Below are 12,540 nucleotides of genomic sequence, written 5' to 3'. Positions count from 1 at the left end.
TTCCTTTGTGGCATCTGACATACAAGTAACAGGATTAAAGCTAATTACTGTTTGTAGCCTGGGGCCTTAAAACACATCGGACTGAACCGCCCTTGAAATGTATTAGGGTCCCCGGAGTCTGCAGAATGGGGGCTTTAGTGGGAGTTTAGCCTGAAGGGATGTGTGTAATCTTTGTCGAGGATAGGAGAACAAAGCAACAGCAACAAAACCAAACCCTTCTTCTAGAAACAAGGTCAGGGGGCAAAGAGGTTTGATGATAGCCCAGAGAAGCTCCAGCCTGCCCGGCCAGTACCACCTGTGGCAGGTGAAGAGGGCTGGGACTCGGAGCCTCCACAGAGGAGGAGGATGGGCAGGTTCCTGTGATGAAAGCCGCCATTGTTTTACCATGCTCACTTAAAGCCTTTCCAGGGGACTGTTGTTCTTTCATCCGAAACTGCCAGTATGGCTTTAAAACTAGGTTGCTTATCATACCTGCACCTGCACTAACACAAATGTCACATGGAAGTTCCACAGTGTCACCTGATGCCCAGTGAAGTTCCTGTCTGCCTAGCTCTGCAGTTGAGTATGGTGAGCCAGGCAGGAAGCAGTGAGCCCTGGACTGTGCTTGTGTTTGTTTTCATTTCAAAGACCCCTCCCCCCCTTTTTTTCAAAAGCAACAATAGAAGCTATTCCTAACCCGCTTTCAAGGAGAGCTGCCCATCAGCATTTTCCTGGACCCAAGGAGCCTGTGTTCTGGTTTCGTTCATCGCCATTTTCTGTCTACATGATGCAGATTTATTAGAGATGATTTAGTTAGCCTCAGGCAGTCCTAATGGGTTTTCTCTGGTTGTTAAAAAACACTCTTCAAAGAATATAACTGAATTTTCCGAGCAGACTGGTTGATTTATCCTTATTGAAAGAAGAGTTCCAGTACCCCACACATATCATCAATTACAATCTCTTTTGAAGTGTAATTTGCTGAGTCTTGATTAAAAGGCCTGTAATTGCTCTGTCCTGCTGCTCAGGACATGCTCTGCTGCCCTCTAACGGCTGCCCATTGATGGCAGTTATCGACTTCTCTGGCTGCCTTCAGAGTTAGCTTCCAGGCATCCAGTAGTAGCTCCTGTGGGTTCCTGGGGCTGGAGTCTGTCTCAGGGGAAGAGAGCGCAGCAGGTGTGGGTGCCGCCGCCGCCGTCATTGAGTACTGACAGAGATGTGAGGAGTAGGTGGGGTGTTCCGCTGCGTGATTTTTACATAGGCTTCGTCGTTAGTCCGTTACTGCCTCCCGTATTTCTGAATGCAAGGGTGTCTATCACCTAGCCACGCCTCCACCTGGTAAATTGTTACGTGGATCTGATCAGTGAGTGGGTGAAAAGATGCAGATGTAGAGAGACTTGTCTGTGCTCCTGGGAAGAGCAGACCAACATGACCACCTTGGTTGTCCTGCTCTTCCACCTCAGATCTGGGAGAAGCAGGTCGAGCTAGAACAGGCGCACCTACTAGGAGCATGTCATCTGTGTGCGTCTCTGCTGCTCACATAGTGTGACTTCTGCTTTAGAAGGAACCCAGTGATTTTTATTTACATTTTTATTTTATTAATTTATTCATATTATATCTCAATAGTTAGCCCATCCCTTGTATCCTCCCATTCCTCCCTCTCTCCTGCTTCCCCCCTACTCCCCTCCCTTATGTCTGTGACTGAGGAGAACCTCTTCCCCCTATATATGCTCATAGGCATCGAGTCTCTTCTTGGTGACCTGTTATCCTTCCTCTGAGTGCCACCAGGCCTCCCCAACATTTTTATATCATGAAATGATCTTAAGGCATGGCATAGTTATTCTGGGTATTGAGAGCCAAAGCAGTATAAGTCGAGGACTTCCAGAACCATCCAGAGAGGCAGCATGCTTCACAGGCGGCCCAGGTGCCTTGTTAACTATCCTGGTTTTCTGTTCCTTTTATATAATAACTTTCCAGTGACCTCATTATTATTTAATAATTCGTGTTTTTAAAAAGGCCTGTCTGAAATGACTGTCTGAAATATGAAAAGCGGGGGAGGGGGTGGGATTGGAAGGAGAGGAGGGAGGGGGCTGAGATCGGGAAGTAAAAGTGATTGCATAAATGGAGGGGAAAAAGAAATACGAAAAGCACAGTGGCATCTTTGTCATTTCATTTTTTGTTCAGCACACCTTACTCTACTTGGCAAGCTTTAACCACTTACATCTTTCTAGCTGGTTCCGTTGTCACATCGGGTTACTGTCCCGTGCTGGCTTTACTCTCTCATTGAGAATATGGCTCATTCATATATTTGGAGTGAGCAGCCTTTTCTTGTGAAAAATAATGCCCGTATTTGCCCCTGTAGACAGGCGGTCGCATACATTTCGTAAGAGCTTTTCTTTATTTTCTGTACTTTATGCATAGCTTAACTCTTCCGCAAGGCATTAATGTAATCAAAGAGAAGCAAATTGCTTTTTTTTTTCTGTAAACACTTGAAAAGCAAAGGCATAACAACTTAAAAGAAAGATGCATGTTGTGTGCGTGTGTGTCTATGGCAGTGAACGCCATGGCGGCAGAAGAGAGCGTCAGGTTCTTTGGAGCCACAGTCACAAGAAGCTACCAACTGCCTGATATGGGTGCTGGGAATTGAACCTGGGTCTTCCGGAAGAGCAGCAAGACTCTTAAAGGATGAGCCCTCTTTCTGGCCCCTAAGCCGTGGCTTGGAGAACTAAAGGAGTTGTACAGTCACCCCCATTTTTGTCGTCCATTTCTTTAGTGGCAGAGAAAGAGATTGAGGCTCCCTCCACGGCTTCGCATTTTACTTTATTTTATTTGGTTCTGGCCCATGTATCCCCAGATGTGGATGCCTCATTGCTCTTTGTCATTTTCAACAAGACCTGAAAATAACCAAAAATAAATAAATAAATAAATAAATAGCAAGCAAGCTTTGGATTAAAAATTACTGTGTGCTGGCGGTAGTGGCACACTCCTTTAATTCTAGCACTTGGGAGGCCAGAGGCAGGCAGATCTCTGTAAGTTCAAGGCCAGCCTGGTCTAAAGAGTGAGTTCCAGGATACCCAAAGCTACATGGAGGAACCCAGTCTTCAGAAAAAACAAACAACAACAAAAAACGTTTGTGCCTTGTCACATGTAGCAGCTGCCTCTGAAGAAATGCGGTGGGGTGGGGGAGAAGAGAAGGCTGCCTCAAGGGGCCAGCTTGCCAGGGTGAGCCTAGAGCACAAGATGGAAGTGCACGTTTGCCCCTTTGAGCACTGGAAAACTCAGTGGTTAACAATTAAGCTAGTATTAATTGACATAAAATCCAGAGCCTGCCATGCAAAGCTGCGGTAACACAGTCCGTACTCCCAGACTCCCCCGGAGCCACTGTGTCTTGGGCTTCAGGACTGCAGATGCTGGAGATTTCAGAGTATAATACACACCCGACCATAAGGCGCCCCCAGTGTTTAGAGCAGTGAAACAAGAAAAACCGTAAAAACAGCAATCGGACCATAAGGTGCACCCTAATTTCCCCCCTGCTTTTGAGGGAAAAGTGCATGTCATGGTCTGAAAAATACAATATTCTTGTATCCCAGTTGCTGTTTAATGAGGACCTTACTGTGGCCAATTATTTATTTATTTATAAATTTTATATGTACGAGTGTTTTGCCTGCACGTTTATTTTTGCCCCACTTGTGTGCCTGGTGCCCAGGGAGGCCAGAAGAAGGCGTCTGATCCTCTGGCACTATAGTTACAAACCGTTGTGAACTGTCGCGTGGGTGCTGGGAGCAAACCCAGGGCTTCTTAGGTTTGATAATTCACTAGAAGGACTCAGGCCCCAGGAAAGCCATTTCTTCTCTGTATAACGATGTCATAGCTCAGGAATAGCCAGCGAGGAGACACCATGTTGTAAAGTATGGAGGGCTTTCAGAACCGCAGCCTTGCTCAGCCTGCTGCCCGCCTCGTGTCCTGTGTGCCCACTGCCTGGCCAACAGGTGTCTTACTGTGTAGTCGTGATTGATTAAATTCTGGGGTTCTGATAGAGAGTTTTGGGGAGTATGTTGGCCTTGAACTTGTGGAGGCTCCCTCGTAGTTTATTAGCACGAGTTGCTAGGAAAGGGCACGTTAGCAGTACAAAGGACACCCCTTCCTGTCACTCAGGAAGTTCCAAGGGGTTAAGGAGTTCTATTAGAAGGAGCGAGGACTGAGGACATGGCTTCGAGTTTGCTGCATGTCTGTTACTGGCATCTAGTCTAGACAGGTTTGGTGTTTAATTGCCTAGATGTCGCTGGATATTTTCAGAGCTGTTGATAGGTGAGCTGATAGCATATTATGAACGTGGCCTTGAAGGAACCAGATTGCCTGCGTCTGAGTCCTGACTCCCACACTTACTAGCTGTTAGAGTTACTGAAACAGCTAGGTGTTACCTCAGAACTATTGGGAACATCAAATAAGTCTGTACTAGAAGCCATTTAGAAAAGGGCAAAGTTTATAATAAACACTTGAGTGTAAGGCAAATGGTAATTACCATAATCATCATAGCATCCTTAACAAACTTCGGATCAGGGCCCCAGCAAGGGGATCACAGGAGGGAGGCTCTAAAATGTGAGCACAGGTTTTCTGGGTTCTTGTTTAGCTGGTAACAGCTGACCAAGCAGCAGCATTGATCCAGAAACACGAAGCGCTATCAGGATGTGAAAATGTGAGGTTGTGCGAACACCCTTCTGTTAGCTGGATAATACAGAGTCAGAATGGAAAAAACAATTTGACTCCTTCCTAAACAAGTGCTTAAGGAGTAAGCCTGAAGGCTGCATCAATTAGTGTACAGGTTGTTTTCTTTGTAAGCAGCTGGGAATGGTGGTGGCATTCTTTGGTTTTGTTTTTCTCTTAACCACAAAGCTTGTAAAATACTTCACTGGCTTAATTAGCCTTGCATAATTAGCCATTATCTGATGACTATATATATTTTTCTTTTTCAAATATGGAATTTTTTTTTAAACGAGTGTAGTTTTTACAGGGCTGAAACTTGAGTGTTTTATTCCAGCCGACAGCACAGTGGCTGAAATGGGATAGGCTCATGGCAGCTCCTTGTTGGACACAATCCAGTGAGTCATCTTTTCTAGTCTGGATACTTGTTTTGAAGAGAGCAGCTCACACAGGGTTCTCTAGGACCTGCCTTCCCCGGGCAGGGTGGCGTGAGCTGCTGCTAAGGAGTAAAGGACGGATAGTGATGGAGAACGCTCTCTCAGATGTGCAGCTCGGTGTAAGAGGGCAGTGTAGTTGAACCTTAGCTCTTTTTGTTTTTTAAAGGTCCTCTTCTCCTCAGCTCCTGTTTAGTGATATAGAGAGGCTGGCCGTATCTCAGAATGCCTTCCCCACTGAAGCCTCCATTTATGGAGAACTGTCTTGCCCCCAGCACTGACTGCTGAGTTCTCCCTTTTTGTAGGTCGCCATGAGCTCTGACAGTGACTGTGTGGACTCTGGAAAAACCAAACAGGAAGCTGTGGCTTGCCCTAAAGGGTAAACTCATCCCAGCACTCAGGAAGCTCAGAACAGGAGGGATGCCACAAGATCGAGGCTAGCCTCGGGTGTAGAATGAGCTCCGGGTCAGCCTGGGCTACAGATCAAGACCCTGTCTCAAACAAAAACAACAACAATTGTTAGAGAGTAAAAGAGATGAACTGAGCTAGCAAATAGCACGACTGCCTTGAGGTACCATTCTGTTAGGAGGTGTTAGGAAGGAGGAAAAACACTTGAAATTAGAGAAAGCTCTTAGCCCGGCTACAGATGGAATCAGATATTTGGAATAAGCTGTGAGATATGGGAAGCTACGGAAGACTGGCTGCCACTTGGTGGATTATAAAATAATTGGGGTAATTCTTGAGCTGTTGCGGTCTACAGTTGGTATATCTGGCCCAGGAGTTTTTCTCTGGAAAACACTTATGCCATTGGTTTTCATGCAGCTACTACAGAATGTTTGGCAATGTCTAGACTTCCGGTTGCTTTTCGCAGCCGGGGGTGGGAGGGGGTGTCACTGGTATTTTGTTGGTAAAGGGCCTGCATGTCACTAAAAGATGTACAACTCCCTGCACATAAAGACTTACCTGGCCCCAAATACCAGCTGTCTCCACTCAGATTGAGAGACCCCGGATAAAGCAGAACAAATATGAATTTCATAGAGTAATTGTCGTGTTTGACGTTTCACTGTGTTTTCAGAGGCCAGGAAGTTTGCTGGAGTGAAATGGAGGCCTCGGTGATATTGCCCATCCTGAAGAAAAAGCTGGCCTTCCTGTCAGGTATGTGCGCTGTGCCAGAGCTGCTCTCCATGTGCGCTTACTCTGATTAGCTTAGCAGGAATGCGTGGGGTTTCTTTTACAAAGGTTTTGTTTTTAAGGCATTTCCGTAATGGGTTGCAGTGGCCATCACTGCTGGATCCTCATGATCTGGTTTTTATTCTGTTCTGTGATTTGACTAAACTGACCAGTACACAGATGAAGTCAGTTCCCACTTCTGCAGTAAGAACTGGGCAGTAAGTGCAGGCTGACCCCCTCCATTCTGGCTCCTTCTCTCAGCTCTGTCCTCCGTTGTTCTCAGGGAAACAAGCGCTGCGCTGTGAGAGGTGCAGCGTGCCACTTCTGCTCTTCTCTCTGCTGGCTCAAATTTGCTTACAGTTCCTAACATGAAGTGTGTGTCTGCTCAGATGATTCCAGGAGAGGACAGAGGCTCCTCTGCCCCCCTGAGAACTGAGGTGTGGTTCATTCTGGGGCGGTCACCTTGGGGTCTGAATAACTGAACAAAACGTGCACAGGCCGTAGGCTGCAAGGTCTGCCGGTTTAGGTTTACCCAGACTATAGCTTCTTCCCTTTTCGTTCCCATTTCCTTGAGCTTTTGTTGTTGTCTTGATAGTTCTAATTTTTTTTTTAACCCCAAACATCTGATGCATCTTTATAAGCTGACGTTTTCCTGATGACAAAGGACAAAACAAAAAGCTGAATTCTGTTGATGTTGTTTCTACTAATCTAATGTCTGTTTGTTTGTTTTTAACTTGTGTCATCAATTGGCCTTTCCACTGCCTCCATGGTGCTCTGTATGAATGCTATTACTAACGTTTATACTGTGGCCTTGTGAGATTTATAATGATTGTTTAGTAATGTTCACTCTTACAACTGGAAGCATGTTCCTGTGTGATCCCAGCACTCAGAAAGCTGAGGCTGAAGGATCAAAAGCCAAGGCCAATCTGTGCTATACAAGATCTTATCTCAACAACTAAAAACCACCCAACCAAACACCCCAGCTGCCTTGACGTGCTTTGGGTTGCCAGGTGTCCCCCAGGAGGTTGGTTTTCTTTTCTCTTGCTCCGCCTGTTGAAATGCCTGTCTTCCCACACTGTTGTCACTTGCGGATGCCGTTCATTTCTTTCCACCAATAACATCTTCGTGTCTTACGACATGTGAGCCCGTTGGTCGTAGTGTCATGAAGGTCTTTGTTTCTCTCACTTTCACACCAGTGGTTGTTTTCTTACCTCCAGTAACAGCTGAGCGCGTGGAGTTGAGTGAGGTGTAGTCTTGAGGACTAAGCTTGGCTCCTGAATGGGAATTTCTAAGTGGTTGAGATGGCACCTACAGTCTAAGTGTGAGCTCCTGTGTGTTTGCACCAGTAAAGCTTATCAGTTTTGAAGAGCAAATGAAAGTGCCCTTGTTCAAGCCAGACCTGGTGTGCACACTTTTAATCCTAGTATTCAGGAGGCAGAGGCAGGTGGATCTTTGTGAGTTCAAGGCCAGCCTAGTCTATGTAGAGAATTCCAGGACAGTCAGGGCTACATAGAAGGATCCTTTCTCAACAAAACAAAGCAAAACAAAACAAAAAGTCCCCTTGGCCACTCTTAAAATTCTGTTGCTTGACCGTTAGTAGTTAAAGCCGGTTATTCGCAAACTTTCTTTTAAATAATAAAGAAATATGTCTTCAAACAAACAGAATTACTTGAAGGCCACCATTATTTGGAAGTTACCTGTGTAATCCATTTAAAAAATAAAGCCTATATTCTAATCATCAAAAATGCTATTGAGTCACTGTGTTTTAGGTTGAACCCTCTGAAATTGCGGTTTATTGATGTTAGACAAAGTGGTTCAATATCAACGGTTGCATAGAAAATAGCCCTTTATGGCTGTCATGCCGCGGATTGCACTTCTGTCACTAATGGAAGTCATTTTCACCTCAGGCTTTTCAGTTTGTAGTGATGAGTTGCTGGAGATTATACAGAATTGTTTTCTTCAGGATTTGCTGTTTTTTAAACTTCCAAAACCGTTGTAAATGTCGGTTAGTTCTGACAGTAGGCTTCAGTGTGAGTCAAGCATGCGCAGACCTTTGAAAGATGGTAGGTGTGAATAAAAGTTCTACAAGTTTGCTTGTTTCCTTTGCTGCCCTGGGAATGGAACTCGGGGTCTTAAGCAGATAAGCAAGTGCGTTTTCTAAGCTGCATCCACAGTCCTTGGCTGTGTGAGGATCTCACTTTGTAGTTGACACTGGCCTTGACCGCTTGGGTGCTGAGATTGTAGGCGTGTACCATCAAACTGGGCTTCAAGAGTTACACTTGACGGTGAGGGCAGGCAGGACAAGGACGTAGCATACATGGGATGTCAGTGTGCGCTCCTCCCCGGCTTTCTGCTGGAACCTCCAGGTCCTGTCCCTCATGCTCAGCTGGACAGGGCTGTGTCGCTGCCATGGGGACAGTCCACAGCTGGCTGTCCTGCCTGTACACAGCAGCAACCGGTGTGATATTTGCAGAATGAATGAATTAATATGTCATGTAGGCAGCCCACCTTCCATTGCTTTCCGTATTCCACACAGTTTCTTCTGTGAGTGAACTGGGGTCATCTCTCATTGTGGGATGTTCTTTTAACTTGGTTTAAAATTCTACAAGTTTTTGCTCAGGTCTTTACTTTTCTTATACTTATCACTGCTTTTTTAAAAAAAGTCATCTTTCTCTATTATCTCAGTCCTTTTTTATAGCATTTTAATGGATTTTATATGAAGACACAGGGTAGCAAATTAGTGGCTGTAATTCATACTGTTATAATGACTTAAAGCTTTTCTTTCCAGATGCACATTTGTTTTACTTGCAAACACTGATTGTACCAGGCACACGGGAAGTATTTGATGAGTTGATTCAATTAGGCAGCAGACTAAATGGAAGAAATTGAAAATGATTTTGGTTTTGATGAAGATTTCATAAATGCATTTTCTTCTGCATATTTTTTTTTTGCCTTTACTATTACAAGCATTTATAAACTACGCTCATTAGATATTTTCCAAACTTGTAATTGTTTTAATAAAATTGGATTACAATGTTACCCATGTAAATGTCTTAATATCTAGTAAATCTTAACTGTATCTTCTCTGTAGGAGGAAAGGACAGACGCAGTGGACTCATCTTGACAATCCCGTTATGCCTCGAACAGACAAATATGGATGAGCTGAGTGTCACCTTGGACTATCTACTCAGCATTCCAAGGTGACTCCGAAGGTGTCTTTTTTCTTCAGTTTCAATATTGTTTCTCATTGATTCTTGCTGTTGAAGTATCACATGCTTTCTCAGCAGTGAAATTACAGTTAAAGACTAGAGCCAGTGGCTGATGGCAGTACATAGACAAGATACTTTACTCTTTTACGCACTTCATGGCATATAGATCTCTAAATGTGTACTTTCAGCCTTTCAAGAACGGTTAGGTTAAGTGTCAGTATACCATGGAACACCAGAAAGAGGAGAAGTTAGGGGCCGTGGAAGAGAGCTCAGTGGCTAAGAGCACTGCAAGATTTGTGTTCCCATGCCCAGCACACACACAGGAATTTGGACATAGTGCCTTGTGAGTCTACCTATAACTAAATGGCAGAGACAGGAAGCTCGCTAGGGCTTGGTGGCTGTCAGCCAAGGTCCAGGCTTAGTTAGTGACCCTGTTTCAGGAGAGTGATAGAGCAGGGTACCTGCTGTTCCCCTCTGGCCTCCATGTGCACACAGGTACACACCTCTGCGCATACATGTAACTCCCACCCCCCCACCCCCGAACACACACACATGGGAAAAGAGACAGAGAGAACTTAATCTACATGAATTTATCTTTTAGTTCACTATTTCACTGTGTTGGTTTTAATCTCTAATATGAGTAAAGGCTGTTGGTCTTCAAATATTTTTATTTTAAAAAGTCAAAAAATCTGCACATAATTTAACTTATAGGTCCTTGAGTTTTTTATTTTCGTAGTTCTGGAATGAAGAAAAATCTCGAACATTTCTGTTTGCTTAAGTCTATGAGTTACTTCAGAATCCAAAGCAGGACCTGCCGAGGTGGCTTGGCAGTTAGGAGTGCTTGCTGCCCTTTCTGACTGCAGCTCTCAGCACCCACAGTTGGTGTCTCATAAACACCTGTAACTCTACAGGAGCTGAGATCCTCTTCCTGCCTTTGAAGATAGGTGGCCCACCTCTCCTGCTTTGTCATCACAGCATTCATAGCTTGTGTGGTAGGCTAATGCCCAGGTTGGCCCACAGCACACTTGCCACTGCGTTTTGATGGAAATCGCATGGCTCTGGCATCTCCAACATCCTGTGATCTCCACTACAGTCACGGATGCGTCTTCACCAACGGTCTCTGTAAAAGGAATTGCTTGTGTCTATATGGCAGCATCACCTGTCAATAAAAAGCTAATGGCCTAAAGTTGAGACAGGAAATAGAAGATGAGGTATCCGGCAGGCAGAAAGGATTCTGGGATAGAGCCAGGCACGGGAGAGATTTGGCCAGGAAGATGAATCTTTCTGGGAGGACAAATGCATGGTACCTGAGCAGAGGTAACAAGTCACACGACCAAACACAGATTAGTATAAACGGGTTATAAGTTATGAGCTAGTCAGAGAAGAGCCTAGCTATATGGCTTAGGTATTTGTAAATATATTTTGAGTCTCGTGAGTCATTATTCTGGGAGCTTGGGGCCAGGAGGGAAAATCACTACAGCAGGTCTCTCTGGTCTCACAGTACTACGCCTTAGCTTCTCTCTAGGACCCCGTAAATCTCGTAGTTTTCAAGCCATCAAAACCAATTCCCTATGAGAGACTCTTCACCTTCCAGCTGGAGAAGCAGCCTGGGTTCTCCCTGGACCACAGCTGCTGTGTACTGACTCTGATGGAATAATCCCTAGGTTTTAATCACAGGAGAATTAATTTTTTTATTTTTTATTTTTTTTTGCCTCAGCGCACCAGTACCTATTGTCTCAGTAAAGCCAAGGTTTCACTTTGGTGGTGCTGGTCTTTTTTTAACCATTGCTGATTCTTCAGCCCCAGGTGACCAGAGCCTCAGAGTCTTAGTTTAAAATGCCATACAAATGGCTGAGCATCTTTGAGGGGAGTCTCAGACTTCCCTCTGCAACTTCACAAGCCAAGTTCCCATTGCCTATGTTGTATCCAGTATTATCTTGCAAGTTCCCACAACAGTTTATTAATCTCTGAGCACTCGATGGCTTTTCTAGCCTCCACAGTCTTCCTACAAACCTTCCAGAAGACATTCCAACATCAACACCCCACACTTGGTACCATCAGAGGAGCGCTGCTTGTGCTGGCCTGCTCCTGGGCTCATGTTTAACTACCTTATACATGGTGCCAATTTCTTTCCTTGCTTAATTTCTGTTGCTGTGGTAAATGCCATGACCAGAGCAACTTGGGGAGGAGAGGGTTTACTTGACCTATAGATTGTAGTTTATCATCTTGGAACTCAAGATAGGAGCTTGAGGCAGAAACCGATGGGAACCCTGCCTGCTGGCCTGCTTCCGGGCTCATGTTTAACTACCTTTCTTACACAGCCCAGGCTCGCCTGTCCAGGGCTGGCATTGCCCACAGGCCAGTAGGATATAGGCCATCCTTCAATAGTGGTGCCCTCTTCCCATGTGTGTCAGGTGGACAACAGAGCTAACTGGGACACAGACCTACTTCCAATCTAGATGCATCATTTAATGATTGGCTGCTGCTGGCTTTTCATTACTGGAGACATACAAGTCTTCAAGTAAATGTTTTTTCCCTTCTTCTCTTCCTCCCTTCCTTCCTTTCTTTCCTTTTCTGAAAAGGAAAATTACCAGATGCCATAGTCAGTGCATTCACAGAATGGCCTTGCTGATCTCTGTTGCTAATTGCCAATCTATAAAATCCCATTAACCAATAAACCTCTCATTTTAGGTAGGCTCATAGCTGTAAATCATACAAATAGTCATTGATGGACCATCAGGATCAACTTCTCCATTTGATAGTTGGGGAAGTGAAACTAAGCAGCCTGGGTTCCTCAGGATCACACAGCCGGTCATAGAGTGGGGCTAGAGTCTGCTTTTCCTCACACCTAGCCAAGAGAGTGTCCCACGTTTTTTCTTTTTCTTCTCTAAACAGGTTTAGAAACCTTATTTACAGCCCCCTAGGCCCATGAGCATGCTTTTTGCAAAGCATCTGAAATCCACTTGGTTGACAGTTTTGAAATAATATCCCATGGTTGCACATATTTTCATTCTCTGTCTCAGTGAAAAGGTGTAAGAAAATGAAAATTA

At 44.8% G+C, this 12,540-nt stretch overlaps 1 protein-coding gene across 5 annotated transcripts in view; it reads left to right on the top strand.

Moving 5' to 3' along the window:
• Positions 1–12,540, top strand: part of SESTD1 (SEC14 and spectrin domain containing 1) — a 91,447-nt gene that overhangs the window by 31,424 nt on the left and 47,483 nt on the right. For all 5 annotated transcript variants that reach the window (XM_084798505.1, XM_084798507.1, XM_084798506.1 and 2 more), the window contains exons 2-3: positions 6,187–6,266; positions 9,373–9,481. In XM_084798505.1, coding sequence (XP_084654631.1) covers positions 6,212–6,266; positions 9,373–9,481 — 164 coding nt within the window. In that variant the 5' untranslated portion in view covers positions 6,187–6,211. The remainder of the gene's footprint in view (positions 1–6,186; positions 6,267–9,372; positions 9,482–12,540) is intronic.

This window comes from Acomys minous (genome assembly GCF_964271855.1).
Source record: "Acomys minous genome assembly, chromosome: 10".
Taxonomy (NCBI): Eukaryota; Metazoa; Chordata; class Mammalia; order Rodentia; family Muridae; genus Acomys; species Acomys minous.
The sequence above is the reverse complement of the archived record's forward strand: the minus strand, read 5'-3'. Positions and strand labels throughout refer to the sequence as shown.